Genomic DNA, 22,907 nt, shown 5'->3' with positions numbered 1-22,907 from the left:
GTTCTCGAGATAATTATTGACCGCAAGCTTCCCATGTCTCACCGCAGTTAAGGCAATGCCTTCAAAATGTGTTATTTGATAGTAATGTAATGTTTGATAGTAATTGATTGCGTGTTGTTTTAATTTTATGATTTTTTTGTTACTGAAATACATTATGCGCTAAAAATCAGTATAATTATTGTTGAATCGAAAACCACCAAAAGTGACAAAAAATAAATCTTGATTTGCGATCATTTATGTAAAAATTATAAATAAAAAAATATATTCAATATATTTATTTAACTTCATATATTTATGTTAATCATAATACTTAATCATATAATAATAACTATAAAGTAAATAATAATTAATCATTAAATTTTGATGTATATAAAAGTTTTACTTAATTATATTATTACAAGGGTTGGAAAAATACAAGGTTTTCAGTATAAAACAATGTACAGAATGTATTATACATTTTTTGTTTGAAAATTAATATATAAACAATGATAATAGTAAAATTTTTTATTAATAATATAATTATTACATAATTTTAATATAGTTATCAGAATCGTTGTCTACTAAAAATAAAATGTTAAGAATTAATATTACAAATTTTATTAATATATTTAAATACGTGTAATAATTACAGAATTAAAGTCAATAGATAAAAGTTTTTAAACTTTTTTAATACGAAAACCTATTACACAATTTTTATATGAATTTTAGCTTCATTTGAAAAAATGCGTTCAATTGGTGCGCTTGAAATGAAAATATTTTCTCCGCAATAATAGCTAATACTTTGAATGAATTTAAACATAAGTTTCTCTGAATCGTTCAATTTTAGTAAATTTAAATCATATTTTTAAAAAATTGAAATTAAATAATAATCTGTTCTTCAAAGTTGTTTAAAATAGATTATTGTCGAAACAATTAATTTTGGCTTAAATTTACTCATATTTATAAATAATTTACAAAATTATTAATAAACAAATGATATGAAATATATTATTATTTCAAAACATGCGTTTGTAATGGTGTGTCACCAAACGGCACTTTATACTGTTAGTAAAACTTTATATTATTTTTTAAAAATTTTTCTAAAATAAATATTTATATTTATAATTATAATTGATTAATTGAGTTTAGTAATTTATTTTTTCCAATGGTTTAAGTAATTTATTAATTATTCAAAATAAAAAAGATACAAAAATTATAATTTATAAAATATGATTAAAATATAAATATATTTTTTACTGATGTAATATACAATTAAAACAATGTACACGTATTAATTAATAAAGAAATTTATTATATGTTTATGGTTAGGCATTATTGTCAAAACGTAAATATGAAAAATAAGATTATTTTAATTAATAAATTTTGTTATTTCTAGCATAAGGTTAAAATTGTAGAATAAAATGGTAATTAACGGTAATTTGATTTTAAAAATCTATTGATTTACAATTATTTTTATATATAAAACAATTCTAGATTTATTGAATTATATTATATTATATGTAAAAATATATAATATTATATTTAATTGAAAGCTTAATGAAAACTTAGATGACATGATCGACAATATGAAGAACACCGTTGGTTGCAGTGATGTCGGCAAACGATAGGATAATACCATTGACTGAAACACAGTCTGAAAATTAAAAATAAAAACATTTAAAATGATATGATTAGCGAAATATATAGACAATAGTTGTGACAATCAATTGATGGATCTCTTACTGGGTTTTCTGTAGATCTTAAGCGTCTCTCCAGACATCGCCTGTTCTTTATGTGTAATATTGGACTCATTGCTCACTTGAAGAGCAGTCGTAAACAATACTTTTGAAATAAGATGTTTGCGAAGAAATTCTGTAACAAAAAATCAAATGTCAATCATTTAGTTTTAATAATAAATTAATTTTCAGAAAAAAAACAAATTATATGAAACCTCTGCTATAGTTTTGATCAGTTTTCAATCGCTCCAAGACTTCCGGTTCCAATCGTTTGAGTGCTTCATCTTTGGGAGCAAACAAAGTAATGTCTGTACTGTTTGTTAGCTCTTCTGTCATATTTGCTGTCTTAATGATCTCGTTTAACGTCTTAAGTAAAGGAGATTTTGCGACTAATTCGATAACAGTTCCCTGCGGTGGGTATAAGACATTGTCGACGGCTATTATCAATAGATTCTGATCCGTTGACTGTCTGTTGACCGGCGCTCCAGAAAACAATTGAACTCTTCCATTGTCTAATCTATTGAATCTAATCTGTTTGTTATTAATTGTGGTCAACAGTTCGTTGTCCTTCAAAGTTCTTGTGTCGACAAATCCGGGAATTATATGATACTCCAGAAGACTAGTCAGTCGTGTTGGTTCGCTATTCAAAATTGATTGTATTTTAAGCGGTAATTTGCCAACAGCTCTGTCTGTGGGCACAATCACTGTGTATTGTCGGCCATCGCGGATTACTTCGTCCAAAACACCACTTTTATTGAGCCAATTAGTAAATCTTCTGATTCCTAAACTCTGTGCCGATCTTGACATTGATGTCTGCTTTGCATTCCTCTGGGATTCCTCTCCTCCGCCTGTATATTAAAATTTCAAATATATAAAAAATTTATCAAATTATGATTAAATACAATCCTAATTACCAGTATTTTGTGGACGCTTTTCTGTTATATTTAATTTTTCGGGTAATATGCCATCAATTACATGAATGACACCGTTCTCAGTGGTTATGTCTGGAGATAATACTTTGGTTTCATTGTTGATCGAAATGGAAGAATCTGTTTAACAAAAAAAAACATTTTAATTTCAATCAATTGTCACCAAAAATATAGTTTTATAATAACCTGAACTCAAACCAATTCTTCTAATATCTCGATAATCTTGTGGATCACTTGAATCGGACAACTGTTGACTATAGACAGCTCCATCCATGACATGTTTTTTCATGAATTCTTGTTATAATATAATTATTTTAACAATACTTTAATTAATTTATACATTTAATTACTTTACCATTTAAATCATTTTGGTTTTTAATAATATCTCTAATATTAGCATTATTTAGTGCCTCATTAGTTGGTGCCATAACAGTAAAGGGTCCCATTTCTGGAAAATATAGATATTATATATAAAAAAAATAAATAAAAATATTAAAATTATAATTAAAAATAAATAATATTTAATACCTTGAGTTAATTGCTTGAAACGATCACTTCTCTGTAATAAATTAGAAAAAGCACTCAATTCTGGTCTCTTTTTCAGCTCATCTACAATGGATCGGGATCTACGACCGGCCTTTTCAAGCACTTTATCCATGACATAGATGTTACCATTTTTGGCTGTAGTGGCGGCGATCACTTCGTTACCATCGATTAAGATCTTTAAAAATTAATGTATGAAAACAAATATATAAAATCTGTTAAAATATTGTAACTTTTTATTAGTTGTTTACTTTTCCACCATCGATGACATTAATCAAATGCATTTCTCCGTTCAACGACTTAACTCTCATATTATTTCTGACATTTTGCGGCTGAAGACTGTATCCGAGTAAGTGTTGTGTCAGGAAATCTCTAACCAATTTTGGATTTCTCTTCATTTCATCTACTGATCCATCAGTTATAGCATCAAATGCGTCATCAGTTGGCATAAACATTGTTATAAAAGTTGTCGGTCTGTTCAATGTCTCCCAAAGACCAGAGTTTTTGATAAACTCTTTTAATTTGTCGAATGTCTTGAATTTTCCGCCGACCATCAGATCCGGTGAATCCATTATCTCGCTTACAGTTTTTAAGTCCGCCGACTTTGGGCTTTGTTTATCATCTGAAGGACTTGAGGGCCGAGAATCACCACTTCGTCTGATTGTATCATAGATTGATTTGATACCACTTCGCCTATCATAAGGATCCACTCTATGGCCTCGGGTGATGGGCTCTCTCATCATTGGTCTAAACTGACCCATTGGATGGTACGGATGATCAAAGCTGGGAAAAGACTGGAATGGATATTCTCCGACAATCATTGGCGGTGCTGGTTGTCTGTAAGGATTATATGCCGGAACATAGGATCGGTCGACAAGTTCCGGCTTTAAATATACATCACTTGTCGGGTATTGTCCACGTTTTGGATCAAATGGCTGTTGCGGTCTATAACCAGTTACCGATTTGGTGTCATTTAAAGGACGATAATAAGGACGACTAGATTGATCCGGTGGTCTATAATATTGAGGTTCTTCTGAATATACTACACCTGGTCTATAATCTCTGGGTCTGGAGTGCGCCGATTGGAAAGGTTTCGATTGATCGTATGGTGTTTGATGTCTGGTCTGTGTCTTTGATGGCGGAACGTAAGCTCTCATGGGATAAGCATCTGAGTCGTAGCGAGAGTCCCACCAATTTTGTCGTCCTCTGTTTGGCTGTTGTGGATAACGTTGAGGTGATGTCTGTTGTCTTGTTGGTGACACATGCGATACATTTTGCTGATGAGTCCAAGTGGTCGGCGATTCTGCTTTTTGTTGCACTATTTCGGGCGACTCTTGAGATGAATCGTTTCTGTTGCCATCATATGGTTTCCTAACGAACGGTTGTGCAGAATCTTGTCTTCCATACGGCGGTTGTTTGGGACGATCATCGGATTGCGAAATAATATTAGAGTCCCTATGATAAGGATATTGTGTCCGATTTTGTGGTTCAATCTCCTGTTCCACATACTGTTCCTCATCTCTTATTTGTTGAATAGGTTCTTGTATTCGCAAGTTTCGTCTACCGAACCCATCATCCGTTTCATTGATTGACGGCCTATCCCTCAAAATACCATATCGTCTGTCATAAGGAGCATACGTAACATTAGATTCGATGTTTGGCTGAGCCGTAAATGTATGCCTTCTGTTGGTTGGTCTTAAAGTTGGTTTCAAAGTTGGTCTATAAAATGCGCTCACAGTTGTGGATTGGGTCGTAATATCCGTGGTGTTATCCGCACCAGTTTCGGTAAAATTACGTCTCCTTTCAGGCCTATAGAAAGCTCGTGTCCACGTCATTGGCGCGGCAGTAGTCGTCTCATTAATTACACTTCCATTAGATGTTGTAGTTGTGATATTCAACTCATCCAAGTATACCACTCCTGGTGTGTATTGTCTCTGATTTCTATAGCTGTCGTTAAGGCGCTGATCTCTTGTTTGATTTGCCGCTTCTGGCAATTCAGTTGTTAAAAAATCCCAAAGCAATGGAAATTCTGTGATATTAGGACTTAGAGTTGTTGTCGAAGTGGGAACTGTTGTTTGATTAGCTGCAGGTGTTTGAGTGCCGTTTGTTGTAGTGTTTGATGTGTCGCCCGTCGTAGCAAAGATGTCGTCCCAAAACGTTTTGAAAGAAATAGGTTTCGGTGTGGATGTAAAGTGATCACCGTTTGGTGTGCGTGAAGGAGGGGGAGGAGGAGCCAAACCATAGCGTCGGTCGATTTTATTCAAATCCTCATCCATGTTAAACATATCCTTAAACGGATCCAGTGTTGTTGTCGATCCGTTTTCTAATGATGCGGGTGTTGTATCATTCAATGGTGTAGTTGTGGTAATCATTGGCCAACATTTACAGTCATCCATCAGTTCTTTCGGCAAAATAATTCGTGTGATGACATGAATTACACCATTGTTTGCAATCATATCATTATCTATTATCGGTACTAAATTGACTAAAACTAAAGTATGCGATTGAACTGAAAGTAAAAGTTTTTGAAATTTTAAAATTATAATTATCTAATTACTAAAATATTTTTCTTCAAAAAAATACCTGTCTTAGTAGTAAAGTTCAAGACATTACCACCGATTGAGTACAGTTTATGACCGGACAAACCGGTGGCATATTGTTTGCCAGGTATTACATGATTAGCCAGAAGTACTAAATAAACAAATGTTTTTATTTAATTTATATTACAAATATTTTTTGTTTGTTTAATGATAGTAAAGCAAAACAAGTCGTACATCTGAGAAATGTATTGTTGGACAGCATCTGTTGTGTCACAGGCCAGGGAACCGCTCGGAAGGCCTCATCGTTTGGTGCAAAAAATGTAAACGAGTCGTTACCTAACAGAATAATTAAGTTTTTTTGTAATAAAATGTTAAAACTATAACCAATACTATTTAGACTAACTAACCCTTTAGCTCTTTATCTAATCCCGAAAGTGCTAAAAATGATGAAATTTGTGTCAAATGTGGATTGTCTTCGAGTACTTCCAATAGATTTTGTGACTTTTGTGGATATAATACTTTATCGACTACTTGTATCAAATTGTTTGATCGGGGGATCTGTATGTCACCATCAACTACATTGGCGCCATTTACTACAAACTATTGAAATATTAAAAAAATAAGTTAAATACAAAAACATAATTTTTAATATCTAAAAAATATATCATTGTTTTTATTTCATACTATTTTATTGGTATTATATTAATGCATTATTATTTATATTATTTTCAATTAATTATTAAAAAATGATATATAACTATAATTAACCAAATACATTAATTGAATTTATAAAAGTTATCAAGTATCTTTGCTATTTTAAATTAGTGGGTGTATAATAATAATATTCTGTTTAATATAAATAATTATTAGCTTGATTTGTATTACTGTATATACAATTGATTATAATGTAGTTAATAATCAATACTAGATGAAAAAGTCCAAAAAAATTATAAATAGTTACACCAAATATGGATGTTTATCTATACAGTATTGTTATAATAAATTATAATTGCCTTTTATTGCCTTTATTTAATTCATCAATTGTGTTGAATTGATTTACTCAAAATCAACCAAAACAATTAAATCAATTGTCATTTTTATTGAAAATTATTTTTGATTATCAAAATCTATAGTGATTTCTAAAAACTCAAGGAAAGCCCACCTATTGTTTGTTATTTTTATGTATTTATTTACAGAAAAAATAAAAATAATAATCCAAGGGATCACTATTTTAAGTTATTTTATTAAGCTATTTATTACAATCAATCACAATTTGCATAAAATTTATGGGCGATACAGTAAAATAAAATACTTTAAAAAAATAATAATAATAATAATTAGCTGACATATTAAGCATTAAGAGATACTTTTGATAAGTATCATCAAATCGGAGAAATATATAAATAAATAAAAAAAAGTTACTTTTGTTAATAATGTTAATTTTGTTGAATTTTAAGGACACTAAATATATGTGCAGATATTGTTTGAGATACTGTAGTGTATATATAAAATTTTAATAAGCGTTATAAAACGTGAGTAATTAAATCAATATAGACAATGACAATACCAGGGCTTGAATTTTTCTAACATATGATTATTGATTTAACTGATAATATCTTTTGAAGTAAACAATTATTAATAATGATTGATTTTTTTTGATGATAAAATATTATAATTTTCACATAATTATTAGATATTTAAAGATACTATAAAAATATAAATATTATATTATGTATGCAAATACTGACCCCATTTGGATAGGCAGTGATATGTTGTGTCAATCCGTTGGCATTTTTAAGCTCTCGTTCATCAAATGCCCGGAAAGTGTTTAACATTAGCCGATCGGGTATTATATGTTGTTTGATAAACTCATTACGTTTTGTTGGATCACTAATAAGTTCTTCATATTGCGAGCCCGGCATCAGTCCAAATGCCTCATCACTCGGTGCCAGTAATGTAAAGTTCTGACCTATTGTTATATTAGGAAACAATATTAAATAATAATACTATATCTATAATGATAATAAAAAATTAATTGTTAGCCCCGTGTGTTTTGCATACAATACAATGAAATCATAAAGTGGTTATAAAATTTTCTCCTAATTTATTAATGAAAATTTTATAATTGCAAAATTCTATTGTTTTATTTGCTTAAAATACAATAATCATATTTTTAAAATAATCAATTAGTGGGTGCAATAATATATATATATTTTTTAATAACAAATATGTTTTTATGAACACTACTAATTATAGAGACGTGAATTACTAGAGATAATAATTAAGAGATTTTATTGACTGCATTTTTGGCATAATTTATATAAATTTGTGTTAATATTGTGCACATAATTTTTCTCTCAATAAAATTTTTTTTTTTTAAGAAAGTCGTGAATCATGTAACGAATTAAACGAAACAAAACAAAAAAGTCAAACAATTTTTAAAAAAAGTATCGTTAAATAATAATAATATTATTATTTTTATAGATTAGCAATTAATTAAAAATTTAATTTATTTGTTATATACTATAAAAGGTGATTTATTTTTGTTACTGTAATTGCAATAACAATAGTTATTTTATTTAACAATTACTTAATGGTATTTAACTATTGATTGCATAATACTATAAGTAATGTATAATACAATAGTAATTATAGTAATTGTAATAATACTTATAATACTAATAATACTAATAATACTAATAATAATTGATTACCGAGTAATTTATTGAGCTCTTGTTGGTCTGCCTTTTGCATTAGTGAACACATTTTGATGAGACCCCTCTCGTTAAGTGTTTTATAGATATATTCAATGGGTTTCAATGGATCGGGCGGTCGTGTCCTTCCATCCCGTCTAACATCAGATACATTATAGCCGGACCTCAACTGGGATTCCGCACGTCTGACTGTTTTTATATAGATATACAACAAAAAAGGCATAAATAATATTATTTAATAACATGTTTTTTAAGACACATGATTGTAAAATTACAAATTGATTTCCATATAAACACTAGTACTTACTTATAAACATCATAAAACTGTATATATTGTTTAATAGTGTAAATTAGTTATAATTTAATAAGTAAATACTTTTTATGGCTATTCATTGTACAGTTAATTGTATTCAGTGGCCATCAAATTTTTAGATAGATTTATAATTTTGTTAAATTAATTATTGTACTCATAATATAAACTGTAGTTTATACTAAATTTATAGTCAAAAAAATAAGATGTTAAATATGATAAATAAATGTATATAACTTAATAAATGTTTTTACTTTTAATGAGAAATTTTTGGTAAATTATTTGTTTATTTTAATAAGTAAATAAAAATAGACACTTGAAATTAATTGTGTTTATTTTGTTAAGTAATTATTTTTAATTTATTAGGTAAAGATAAAAACAATTATATAAAACATTTAGTAAACATACAATATAAAATATTTGTATTATTAAATTGTTTCAATATATTTTTGATAAATAATTTATATATATAATGTCAGTAAAAATATCTAAAAAATTTATAATTTTAAATAAAATATAAATTATAAAACAATATATTGTATTTTTATAACATTAAACTTGTATTGATATTAAGCCTTGAATTCTATTACTTTTTATTATTATTTATTAAATAAATAAATAATTTTTTTGTGTGCACTAATATTTGATTTCAAAATAGCAAATGTATTCAAATAAAATTATTACTTATTTTTATTGTTTTTACTATAAGATTGATTTAAAATTAATAATACTCATGTTTTGGCATACATTTAACAATTAGATAATAATATATAAAGTAATTAGTAAATATTAGCATTATTTTATTTAAACAATATTTAAATGTCTTTTAACTTATACTGTCGCTTACTATAAACTATCTATTTATTATTAATACTATATTATATAAAAGTTAAACTATCATATAAACACTAATTTAGTGAAATTTAAGTTATTATTCATAATATAAATTAGATATTTCATAAATTTTTAAAAGTTATATATAAAAGTGAAATTTTAATTTATAAAAATATTTGATGCATAAAGGTATACTAAATTTTATTACTAAAATTAATGATTTGTTTTTGTTGTACAGAGATAGAAATTTTTATTAATTAACTTAAACATAAATTCAAAACTTGTTATTAGTTTTTATAATATTATTTTTATGATATTTTAATTATAATGTTATTTTTGTTTACACATTGCTATATAAAATTTATTTTTTTGTTTTTAAGAATTAGTTTTCTCAACTCATAAATAATTTTTGTATTTTTGTTGTTATATTTCATCAAATGTTGATATTTGGATAATAAATCAAATGTTGAGTACAGACAGTGACAACTATACTCACATACAATCAATAAATGAATGTTGTATTTCCCGATTTGCAATAACTTATGAAATTTATCGATAAAATCACATATTTCTATACTTATGTATATTTAATTTTTTATGTATAATTGCTAAAAATATTTTTCATAAATATTATGTAATACTTTGTATTTTTTATTAAAATGTTTCATCTAAACATAAAAAAAATAAAATTTTTATTTTTTCTAATATATGTTTATGAAATTTAATAATTAATTATTACTATTTTAAAATTATTTATTGATTAAAAATAGCAAATTTTATACATTCAACTAATCCTATGTGTTTTGAATTAGATTTATTTATAAAAACATTTATACTAATTAAACAATTTTTATAACAAAATTTATGATCATTAAATTCATACAATTGCAACAAAATATAAACAATAAACAATATCATAATTTTAATTTCATTGACAGTATGTTTCATGAAATTTATACCTAAAAAGATGATACTATATTAATGTTATGATATTAAGTCCTTGAATGACACAAAAACTACTTCTAATATATATTTGTTAAAAATTAAATTAAATTTTATTATATTATTGTCTCTCAGATATATATACTAAACGAAATATCCAATGAATTTCTATTAAATATTAAACATTTTATTGTTTTTTCCAAACTTTCAGTACGTTTCACGCTATTTAACGCAATAACGATAGCTATAATAATAATATAATACAGTATTTAAAAAGTTTAGAGATATTTTTATTTATTTTTTTATAATTGAATTTGAATTAAACATTGAGTGTCACGAAAACGATTAGTATAGACACTTACAGCACAAACTGTATAACATATTTAAGATGATTATTTATAGACAATTATAAATTAAATATATATGTAAATGTGATATTTATAAAATGATTTGATATTTGTGTGTATAAAATGATTATTTTAATTTTAAATTAAACCATTTTGTTGTGTATTATATCAAATGTCACTCCTTTTTATAATAGTTATGAATAATTATATTTTTTATAATTATAGTTCTATCGTATTAATAATACTTTTATAATCAAAATTATATTTGAAATAAAATTTTGTATTACATAACTAAATGTTTTATTTTTATCAAATGATATGACGAATAGCTTACAATTAAAACGTTTATTTAATTATTAAAATAAAGATATGATAAGATTTATTAACATTAAAGTGATTATCAATTATTAAAGCATTGTTTATAAATATTATTAAATAATAAAATAATCTTTAGTAATAATATTTATATTAAGTATCAAGAGCCAAAATTTAAAATTTTAAAATATTTTTTCAAAATAAAAGATACATTTAAAAAAAATAATTAGCTTAATATTAGCAAATGCAATTAATTTATTATAATAAAAACATAAATATATTAAGTAAGTGATTAGTTATTTATAGTGTATAAATTAAATAAGTGGGAAATTTTACTTTTTCATATTCATATTATTTTTATTTAAAAAGCTAATTTATATAATAGTTGCATAAAGTGAAATAACACTTAATTATTTTAGATAAATTTTTTATTATTATCTTAATAAATTATTAATAAAACTAATTATGTTAAATATGTGATATACGGATTGTTAGACAAAAATTGTTAAATATGTTAAATAAAATTTAAAACTTATTTATTATAATAAAATATTATCTCATCGATAAAAAATTACTTAATATATATAACTAACATTTTTATTAATTTTTATTAATCTGTTATAATATTATTAAATAGAATGCAAACATTTTTGATGTAATTGAAATCAAATTAAAAATCAATTTGTTATTATTATTACAATAAAAAATAATAATTATATTTTTAAAAATAATAATAATAATATATAAATATTTATCAATTATTAAATGAGACATTAATACCTTCAATTGGTGGCGAAGATCTTGAGCTGTCAAACGTTTGAGGATCAGCTTTCGTTTCTGGTATTAGTTGTGCAAACAATACAATGTAGACAAACAAAGATATAAAATAAAAATAATGATAACAATTGGCTTTGAATCGCCGTAAACCACAATTATTGTAATTCATCTCTTTTTTCAATTACAAAATATCAATAGCAATCAAAGTTTGTTTTTTCAAATATAACAAAAAAAATTGGATAAAAATTGATTTTTAATTATGTATTATGAATTGATATTAATGTAAATGCTTAGGCAGTGTTTGATTGATATAAAAGATGACAATAATATTAAGGATACCGTTATGTTTCAGACATATAAATACTTTTTCTGGTGTTTCCCAAACATACAACACAAATACTAAACAGAAAAATATATTTTATTTATTATCAATAATAATAAAAAGTTGATAAATAGCTGATTAATATTAGTAGACAATAATGTTTGCCATCAATAAAAGTCACTATAAAATTTAAATTAGATATTTATTTTTAAAGATGAGTTAAATGATTAAATTATTTGCTAATAAACTCACTGTCATTAATAAAAAAAAAATTTTGTCTTAAATAGTGTGCTATAAACAACACATCTATATATTAAGCAAATAATACATATTTTGTAATAATATTATTATTAGTATTAGAATTAGTAATAATTATAATAATATTAATAAATAAAAATTCTCGAGAAATCACAGAATAGTTAGCTATAGTTTGATTGGTTATCACTCTTTTCTCTAACCCATTGATGAATACTATACTAATGAAAAGCACTGGTATTTTGTTGTTTCAAAATAAGATAATCTTCGCTTAAGACAAGTATTGCATTTACCATTCATATACCTGAATACCACTGTCCTTGAGGTTCAGTGCCGTCACTTTCATGTTGTTGTTGGTAATCAAATATACCGATAATGAAAAAAACAAAGAGTAAAACCTGAATCTCTGTTTTGTTGTTGTTGTTAAAGGACTTGAGACACAATTATTAAAAGAAATAAATTTAATAATTTATTGTAATAAAAGAAAATTGTTTTCTATGCCTAAAAACTTTGTGTGAATGTGTTTAAGCTTATAATAATAAGCACTCATAATGTTCTCATATTTATTGATATGTCTAACAACAACAACAACAACAACAAAAAAGTCTATGAATTGAATATACATCTAATTGAAAGCTTTTTGAAAAGTAATTAAATTGTATTTAAAATGATAATCAATTAGTAAATGAATTATTTTTTGTTAAAATAAAATTTTTTATGTGTGGGTGTTCTCTAAATATACATTAAATAGTGAAATAATTCACAATTTTTTATGTTTTTTTTTGTTTTCTAATTGTGTATAAAATTGTATAAAATTATTTGTACACATTTTTTGGCTATTGATTTATAATATAATCGGAGATAATTGCTATGTCTGTAAACCCATAATTATTTATGTGAGAAAAAAGTTATGTGTGTCTGTCTGGATGTTTAAACAATTTACAGTAGTTATGAAGTAATACTTTAAATTTGGATTTATTTTTATTGTTGTAATTTTATAAAGCAATGGGAATTTAATACAAGTGGAGATTACAATACTTTTGTTTTAAAATATTAGCCTATTTTATACTATTTAAAACAGTTTTTCATTTACACATACAAACACTTTCACTATTTTAAATCTAGTTATTTATTATTAATATTATAAACTTTTTTTCAAGTAGTTTCTAAACAATTAAATTTTATTTACAATAAGCATATGATAATTTGAAACAACTTTTTTAAAAAAAACATTATTTGCATACAGTATTATTTTATAATAAACTAAAGTATTAGTAATTCATTAATCGTGAAAAAGATGTTATGTTTTAGTTTTTTGTATGTTTTCTATGTCAATACATATGCATATATATAATACATAGATATTATTATAATTTATAAAATATAATATAAGAATAACATTAACTGAGCGATCATTTTGAACACGATTTTTATATATTTTCATTGACAACTTAGAGGCCATTTAATGCATATTAACTTTTTTTTGTTGTAAATATAAATCATCAAAACTTTTTATCTTCTCTTATGTAAAATTGTTTGAATCATATTTTTGTTGTGCATTTACATAATTATTATAATAATAATATCGATATACAGTAAATATTTTTTATATCTTACTGTTTATTGAAAGCACAAAAATAATATTTAGATAAATGAGTTTTTGCTTGAGCTTGAATTAAATATTTTTACAATTTTTATATATCTATTTCAATTTAATTGGTTAATTGCTATGAGTTTTTTTTATTAAACTTATTACAATTTTTTAAAATAAAAAAACACTAATTTAATACATATAGACTATGTTTGATATATCGTATAGTTATTTGTGTGTAAACTCATCGCTCAACTATTACCTTGAATTGATAGTTAAATTGATATTAATTTCTGTGTGTAAAAAATAAGTCAATAATTTATATATCAATAGTGTTAGATATTTACTTAAATTGAGAAATTTTCTAACATTTTTTAAGATAAAATAATTCTCATAATATTTTGTAATTATTAAACAATAGTTAAAAATTAAGTCTAATTAGGAATAGATATATTAGATTTTATTGTTAAAAAGCAAAATGTGTAAAAACAAAGGTAAATATTTAAAGTTAAAAAAAATTATAAAAAATTAAGTTATAACAAAAAAATTAAAATTATTTTAGCTTCTTACATAATTTATTGCATTTATAATTCATGTAAAAATAATTTAACATAAGTATTAGTCATTATTAAAAAATTGTATTGATTATAGAATAATTGTATAAATAAATTTTATTAAAATAATAAAAATTATGTCTAATTAAATATAGAAATATAATATAAAAAATAATCTTATGATAAATTTTTAATTAACTACAAACTGTATAATCTATAGAATATAACTATTATATTAAATTGACAAAAAATAACTAAATCTTAATAATTAACCATAGTTATAAACTTTATGGTTAATCATAGAATTTACATAAAAGGAAATTTACTGAAAAGTTACTATGAATAATATGGTATTCCCAACGCGATATTCATCCAGCATTATATATTTAGGTATGAGATAATAAATCTAAATCAATTTTGTTTTTGTCTAAATGTAACAAAAATAAAATATTTATAAATTATAATCTATCAATACAAAAATAAATATATGTTTTCTAAAGGGAAATTACATTTGCAATGAGTAATTTTTAAAAAAGTTATTTTTAATTAATTTCAATTGGTTTTTTATTTTTACTATTTTATTGCTTTATTTCTTTATATATTTCGTACGCTTTATTGATTATAACTGATTTATAATTTACTAATTGAATAAAAAATCATAAAATTTTAATAATATTATAATAAAAATTACTAATAATAGTAACTTCTAATAACTTGTAATTTTAAAATACTAAATAAAAAAACAATTGAGATATAATGTTCTCATTATTTGTTATATGCAAATGAAATGTTAAAAATATAAATAATTTTTTTTTATTTTGCATAATCAAAATCAATGTTAATAAATATTTTTGTCTTAATTATTACATTTAACGATAATTATAATAATTTGTTTAAAATTTATTATTACAATTAAATTTATCTAGATAAAGTTAATTTTTATTTTTATTTAAATAGATTAATATCAAGTTTTTTACTTAATTAGTATTATAGTAATATTTTAGATATTATTCAAATTTAATTAAATTCAATTATTTAAATACTGTCCAATGCAATAATTATATTTAGATTGTTTTAAAGTAAATGATGAATTAATTATTGTATATTCATTATTATTATTATTGTTTTAATAGAAAAAGTGATTCAAATTATAAATTATAAAACAATTAAAATATAAGAAGTGAATGTCCTCAGCCCTGACCTAAAAATTAAGTGATACCTAACGTACAATATATATATATATATATATATGTATATAAATTATGCTATTTATTATTATTATTATATTTATACAGTACATAAATGTGTGTGTGTGTGTGTGTGTGTGTGTGTGTGTAAGTACCTGTATTATTTTTTTTATATATAAGACTAAATATTATTTATATTATTCATATATTTTGTATATGCTCTCTAAATTTACATATAAAATATATAATTGACTTATGAATTTGAATTTCATGAAAGCAAACAAATAGTTTGGATAATTATTATTTATAGTAAAATTATTTAGTTATAAAAGCAAATACTATATTATTATAATTATGAAATGAATCAATAAAATCAGTAATTACTTAATTTAGTCAACATTTAAATAACTAAAACTTATTTATTGAAATTATGTCAGTAATAAATAAATATTTATTTTGTAAAAACGTGTATTATTATTATCATTATTATTTCGAAATTAATTTTTCTACTATATTATTAATAAAAAATTTATTTAGTTATAATTGTTAGTTGCATATAAAGTTTAATATAAGAAAATATATTATTGGTTTGTACTGTATATTTGTATTTTTTGTATAATGCTTTTTATAGATATTATAAATAATAATAAAAAATATGTTAATATGATATTCATGAATTGTTATGAGCTCAAAAATTATTTTTAAATAAATTATATAATATCGTTAGATATAAGATCATTAACGTTATTATAAAGATAAGTGCAAAAAGAATGATAATTTTTTAATTGTGTTTAAAATTAATAGTTATTGATTTAATAAAGTAATTGTTTATTGCACATCAAATTATTAACATATATATAATCACAAAATAATAAAAATTTATAATTGATTTTTGTCCAATTGTCCGAAATACACTTTTCTAATCGGGTATCTATATTGAGAATACATAGAAAACATATGAGTGTTTAATCGGGACTATGAATTCCCGATTATAAAAGTGTATTGCGGCCCAAGTGGACAATATTTAATTACTAATTTTGGTTATTTTGTGACTTAATATATTACTAAATTCATTTGCAATCATATTCAATTTATTAAATCAATAAGTATTAATTTTAAACACAATTAACTGATTCTCATTCTTTATGCACTTATCTTTATAATATTTCTGTTTTTAGTTTACTATAACATTTTAATGTCAAACGTATTAGTAGACATTTATTACTACTTATTTACACACAATTAAAAAACTATATTTATGTTTTCATTTTTTTTAGCAAAAAAACATTAGCATTTATAATGAAAATTTTAATTATATAATTTAATTTCTTATAAACAATGTTATTTGAAAGATAAATTATAGTTAATGTTTTAAACTAAGCCCAGTTTATTACTAAAACTAATATTTTCTTATTAATACAAAATAAACTAATGTATCACTTTTTAAAATATTAATTTATACAGTATTAGCATGAAAATAAATGAAAATAATAATTGATTTAGCCATAAATGAACTTTTTATTGATTATGTGTAATAGTAAATTAGTCTTATATTTTTAACTGACCGCCAAATTAACAATCATTTAACTGATTATCTCACTGTTTTTGAAACAAATTATGTTATACTGTATGTAATATGTTGGGAATGACAGCAATATAAGTGTTACTAAAATAAATTATAAAAATAAATAAATAAAATTCAAGTTTAATAATTGTTTATAATTATTATTGACAATAAAAACATTTTATTTTATGTATTAAATAAATTTTGTATATAAACTATATTAATATATTACATAAAGTAATATACAGTATATATTACATAATATATTTTACATAAAGTAAATACAAATTTCATAACTTTTAGTAAATAATCAAATTAATTATATAAATTATATTTATTTTTACTTTTTCAAATTGTAATTTCAAATTTTCAATATAACAATGTAGATTAATTAAAATAAAAAATACTGTATATTAAAGCAATTTACATTATATTAACATTATTTTTTAAATGAAATTTTTTCAATTAATATGATTGATTGCTATTTAGTTAAGTAATTATCCAATTGATTATTATTTGTTTAAAAATAAAAGCAATTTGTTATCTATTTATAAAAATATAAAATTTATTAATTTTTTTGTTAATTTTATTTTAAGCATATGTTATTCCCACATATATAACTTATTAAGTAATAAAAAAAGTAATATTTGCCTCAAATTACACCATTAAGTACCCAAAAATATAAACAAACATAAATAATAATACTAATAAAAAGGCAATGTCTTATAAAATATAGTTACAATGTTGTTAATATCTTAGCATAACACATATTAATGAAAAAAATATTAGTTATTTTTATAAATATAAATTCAGCAAAAAATCATAATAAATGACTAAAATATTAGATATTATATAACATTTATATAATGAATACACTTTTAATGACCGCAATAGCAATCAAAGCGTAAATACAAGTATAGTATTGTTTTGAAGTTTACTTTTTAATGTTATGTATTTCACAGTCACTCACTATTTCATTAGCTCTCTCTCTCTCTCTCTCTTACTATTCACTCATTCAGATATAAATTTAATAAAAAAATAAATCTTATTTTTAATGTCGAAAAACTTTTAATAAAAGTCATAACTTATTGTTTTTACAAAAGCTTTTAAACATTTCATAACTACAGTTGTGACAGTTATTTAGTGTCGATATGTAAAAACTTAAAGTTTAAGTAAACAAATTTTTATACAAAAAAAATTATAAGAAGAAAAAAGTGATATAATTTTTTTTTATTAGTGGACGTCTTAGATATAAAAGAAAGAAATGTCATCAAAAAAAGTTGAATTAATTTTTGTTTTATTAATATTATGGTCACAGCTATTGACTGACAATCGGTTAGTCGAGTCTCGGGCTTTGGATAAAGTGTTACTCATAACAAACATCAATTCGCCGCCAATTGTTATCTATAGGAAAGGCACCCGAAGAAAGCCGGGAAAGATTATTGTCATCAGTGGTCGATAACATCCGTTTATTTTTGGTCACAACATTATCTCATCATTTTTTTAAATAACAAAATTAACTTCAAATATATCGATTTTTAAATATTATTTTCGTATTGTTTTATAATATCTAAAATTAACTTTTATTTTTTTTAAATAACGTAAGTTTGTAATTAAATATAATTAACTATACTATTGTATAAAAATATTTTACAAAATACTGTATATGTAATATTGTTTATAATTTTGATATTTTACGACATATTATATTATAAAATATTATTATTATTGCAATTTTCCATAATTTTGTTTGCTATTGTTTTTTATATATATTTTAAACAAAAAATTGAAATAACTATCAATTTAATGGCTATCAATAAAAGTTAATTTTGTTGTATGAAAACAAAAGTTATATATTGCTATTAATTTTATTATATTTATGTTACAAAATTATCACTTATTTTTGTTTTGAAGGTAAATTGTGATGTAATTTTTTTGTGAAAAAAAGTTATTATAACAAAAAATATTTATATAATAATAACATAAGTGTATAAAATTACTGTTTAATACTTTAATAACTATACCGATAATCCTTTTGCTTTAATTGTTTATATACTATCCATAGGGCTATCCTTCACAGAGATTGTGACAGAGCTGTTAGGTTTTTAGTTAATATAAGTTCATTCAATTATATATCAATATATTAATAGTGAAAAACTCAAAACACCTCATGATTTTTGACAGTAATAACAATTGAAAATACAAGGAAATTAAAAAATACTTGTATAATAAAATTTGATTAGTCTTTATCATAATGACAATAGATTGTGTGTGTGTGTGAGTGTGTGTGTGTGTGTGTGTGTGTGTGTGTGTGTGTGTGTGTGTGTGTGAGTGTGTGAGTGTGTGTGTGTGTGCATGTGCTGACTATAGTAAAAGTAGAAATAATAATAATAACAATATTATTTATGATTCTGTGATTTGTGTCTATTATTTGGTATTTAAGACACTTATGATAGGAATCTTTTCACATGTATTTTCATTTTATCTGACGGGTTATGTCATTGAAATTGATGTCACATTTATTTGTATATTTTTGTTTTACAAAATACTTTCTCCACAAACACATCAAACATTTTTTCACAAAAAATTTTTTTATTTCTACACAACAACCAACACATCATTTATTATATTATAGTTTCTTATTTTTGAATTCAGTATCTATTTTTGCTATTGATTTATACAAGATATTTATAATTAATTCATATATAATAAATTAAATCATCTGAGAGACTCATTTTGGATGCAAAAAAGTTTTGCCAATAATTTTTATGGCTTTTATTTTTTCGGATTTAATCATCATTTTCCTGCTATCGTATTAATGTACCAAATATTTTGCTCTGTTTTATAATTTTATATAATAATTGATAAAATGATTGAATTAAAACAACTGAAACTTTTCACACTTAACTCATTGTTAACATGTTTTATCGTAATACTTAAAGGTATTAATTATTGAAGTTTAATGTTATCGGTTAACATTGGATATCATTTAGTTAAAATAAAAACTCATAAATAATTATAAATATTTTTATTAAATTATTACATCAATATTCTGTGTCTTAATATTCCGTTAAATATCGTTTAATGAATTATTTTAAAAATATTTATTAATTTATTAATCTATTAGTTTATTGTCAATTGATTACTGCCGAGGATAATGATGTTCACTTTGATTTCAATAAATATTTCAAAGTTAATATAGCGACTAATGTAAGTTTACAATCAATAAAATGCTAATTTATTTAAACAATAATTATCTTTTGTTTTAATACCATATATATTGATAATTAATAGTATAGTTTTATAATACTGTTAATATAATAATGTTAATTATTTGAAAATGAAATCATCAAGTATTTTAAATTTAATGATATGATGTTAAAATCTTTTATTATATATCATATACTGTAGTTTAAATAATATATATATTAGTTATAAATTATTCATATATTTATTATTTTTATATTATTTTTTATAAAATTATCATGTTAAATTAATTTTATTAAAAAATTATAAATTAACAATTGGTAATAAATTTAAGAAAATGCATTAAATTGTTAATAATTTGTTGCCATTTTTAATTGCTATTATTGTTTATAAAATTTAATTCATTCTTCAAATTAATGATATTATCTTTTTTACATCTATTATATATATTATAAACATTTATATATATTTTAAGGTAATTTAAATCGGAAATAAAGAAAATTAAAACAGCTTTTAATTAAATCTTGAATTCATTCACAAATATTATGGTTCAGTAGATTCCTAGAAATCCTATGAATGAATTTGTAATTAATTTAACTAAGCTTTTCATTAATAAAAATAAATAAAAAAGTTTGCATTTTTACGAGTCATTGAATTTTAATAATAGATGATTACATAAATGTGTTTTCCCCACAATTATTATTACTATTATAGAAACCAATTATGTTGGAAACGTTGGTCACACTATACAACCCGCATGCCTGGCCGGGACCTAATGATACCCATACGTCAACACCCAAACCTACAACCACTTCAATGCCATTCCGAAGACAAAGAGCTCGGTTTGCGTACGGTTTGAGACGATCGGCGGCTGAGTTTCGCAATCATGGCTACGGTTACGACTGGAATATTAGCCAACCGGTCACCTATCGGCCCATAATTTACGAAAATAATATGAATAAAACTTATATCCCTAATAATTATGATACAAATTTTACTATTAGTCCAATTAACAGAAAATTTTATGATACAAACTATGATCACATTTATGGCGCTAACAATACCTTTACTTATAGGCAAAACTATACACAGGATTATTATAATAATAATAATACAGTAAAGTGGACAACATTTGTGCCAAATTATAGTTACGGTTATCGGATAGTCACTGAGCGACCATTGTTTAGCTACAATGTTAACAATACCCGAAATTTTCCTGTTTATCGGCCAAAGGTGTTGGTCCGCAATGAATGGCCAACAGTACGAAACTTTACATTACAGACAATCGGCAATCAAACGGCTAATTCAACCTTCAGATGTGAATATATGCGATATTTTGGATATTATGCCGATATTAATACAAATTGCAGAGTAAGTTATTATTGATAATTAATTTTTTTATAATCATAAAAATAAGATTCATATACAGTATATATAAAAATAATTTTCATATAATTTTATAGTTTAATTATAGTATTAATATTTTGTGGTTTCATAGTTTTTATTTATTTATATCCTATATGTTTAATAAGGTTTTATTTTTGTTTATCAAATATGCAATTAATTAATTACTAAATGACCTTGATAGTTTTCTTTCAATAAATTATTTATATATCTACTGTATTGATTTTTAAAAAAAATATTTAATGAGTGCTATGATTATGGGTATATATATAGGTATTTCATGTGTGTACACCTGATGGCCGTAAATCGACGTTTATCTGTCCCTACGGTTTGCTGTTTAACCAAAAGCTAACGGTGTGTGACTGGAGCCGTAACGTTGACTGTCGACAATCCATACAGTTTTACGACACAAATAACTTAAAATTTGATAACTGGAATAAACAATTGTTTAGCAAAAAATAAATAACAAGTTTTTGTTTTGTTTATTGTTTTTATATGTTTCACAGAAATTAATATTAATAAAATAAAATACAAAAACAAAAATAAACGATAGAATAGTAGTTAAAAAAAGTTTTGTTTTTTAATAAAATAAAATATATTTTGTTTTAAATGATTATATTTTATACGATTCTAAGCAAATAAAAAAAATCAAAAACAATAAAATAAATGTGAATTGCTATATCAAAATAAATCACTTATAAATACAGTAAATTTACAATTGAAAGTTTGTTTATTATACTAAAAGTCATAAAACTTTGTTATAAAAAAATATTTGGTTATTAATATATTCACTGCAATGAGTAATCCGGTGTTTTGTATAGATAATCCTAAATAACTGATTAACCAAACGAAACAAT

General features: G+C 23.1%; 2 protein-coding genes across 2 annotated transcripts; one reads left to right on the top strand and one right to left on the bottom strand.

Annotated features, from left to right (window-relative positions):
• Nucleotides 1–1,506: 1,506 nt before the first annotated feature.
• LOC128961320 (uncharacterized) lies at nucleotides 1,507–12,176 on the bottom strand. The gene is made up of 14 exons (XM_054307543.1): nucleotides 11,970–12,176; nucleotides 8,442–8,630; nucleotides 7,476–7,696; nucleotides 6,135–6,327; nucleotides 5,962–6,063; nucleotides 5,771–5,878; nucleotides 3,439–5,696; nucleotides 3,173–3,365; nucleotides 3,000–3,092; nucleotides 2,831–2,938; nucleotides 2,630–2,764; nucleotides 1,931–2,563; nucleotides 1,723–1,851; nucleotides 1,507–1,633 (listed from the first exon to the last, which is right to left on the bottom strand). The coding sequence occupies exons 1-14, from the start codon at nucleotides 12,133–12,135 to the stop codon at nucleotides 1,545–1,547; spliced, it is 4,617 nt and encodes a 1,538-aa protein (XP_054163518.1). The 5' UTR covers nucleotides 12,136–12,176; the 3' UTR covers nucleotides 1,507–1,544.
• An 8,126-nt stretch (nucleotides 12,177–20,302) lies between these two features.
• LOC128961201 (uncharacterized) lies at nucleotides 20,303–22,482 on the top strand (the record flags this gene model as incomplete). The annotated part of the gene is made up of 4 exons (XM_054307412.1): nucleotides 20,303–20,381; nucleotides 20,567–20,649; nucleotides 21,361–22,017; nucleotides 22,324–22,482. Coding segments are annotated over exons 1-4 (972 nt in total), but the record flags the coding sequence as incomplete, so codon positions are not given.
• Between the last annotated feature and the right edge of the window lie 425 nt (nucleotides 22,483–22,907).

Source organism: Oppia nitens, unplaced genomic scaffold (assembly GCF_028296485.1).
Source record: "Oppia nitens isolate AA-2021 unplaced genomic scaffold, nextdenovo-longstitch-racon4-pilon3 scaffold5_pilon_pilon_pilon, whole genome shotgun sequence".
Taxonomy (NCBI): domain Eukaryota; kingdom Metazoa; phylum Arthropoda; class Arachnida; order Sarcoptiformes; family Oppiidae; genus Oppia; species Oppia nitens.
Note: the sequence above shows the minus strand (reverse complement) of the source record. Positions and strands in the feature narration are given on the sequence as shown.

What these genes read in the sequence shown, in the direction of transcription:
- LOC128961320 (XM_054307543.1), bottom strand. Translation starts at nt 12,135, where the DNA reads ATGAATTACAATAATTGTGGTTTACGGCGATTCAAAGCCAATTGTTAT. An exon ending in ATGTCATCGATGGTGGAAAA is followed by an intron (nt 3,366 to 3,438) that starts GTAAACAACTAA and finishes TAATTTTTAAAG; the next exon opens with ATCTTAATCGATGGTAACGA. An exon ending in AAAGCGTCCACAAAATACTG is followed by an intron (nt 2,564 to 2,629) that starts GTAATTAGGATT and finishes TTTAATATACAG; the next exon opens with GCGGAGGAGAGGAATCCCAG.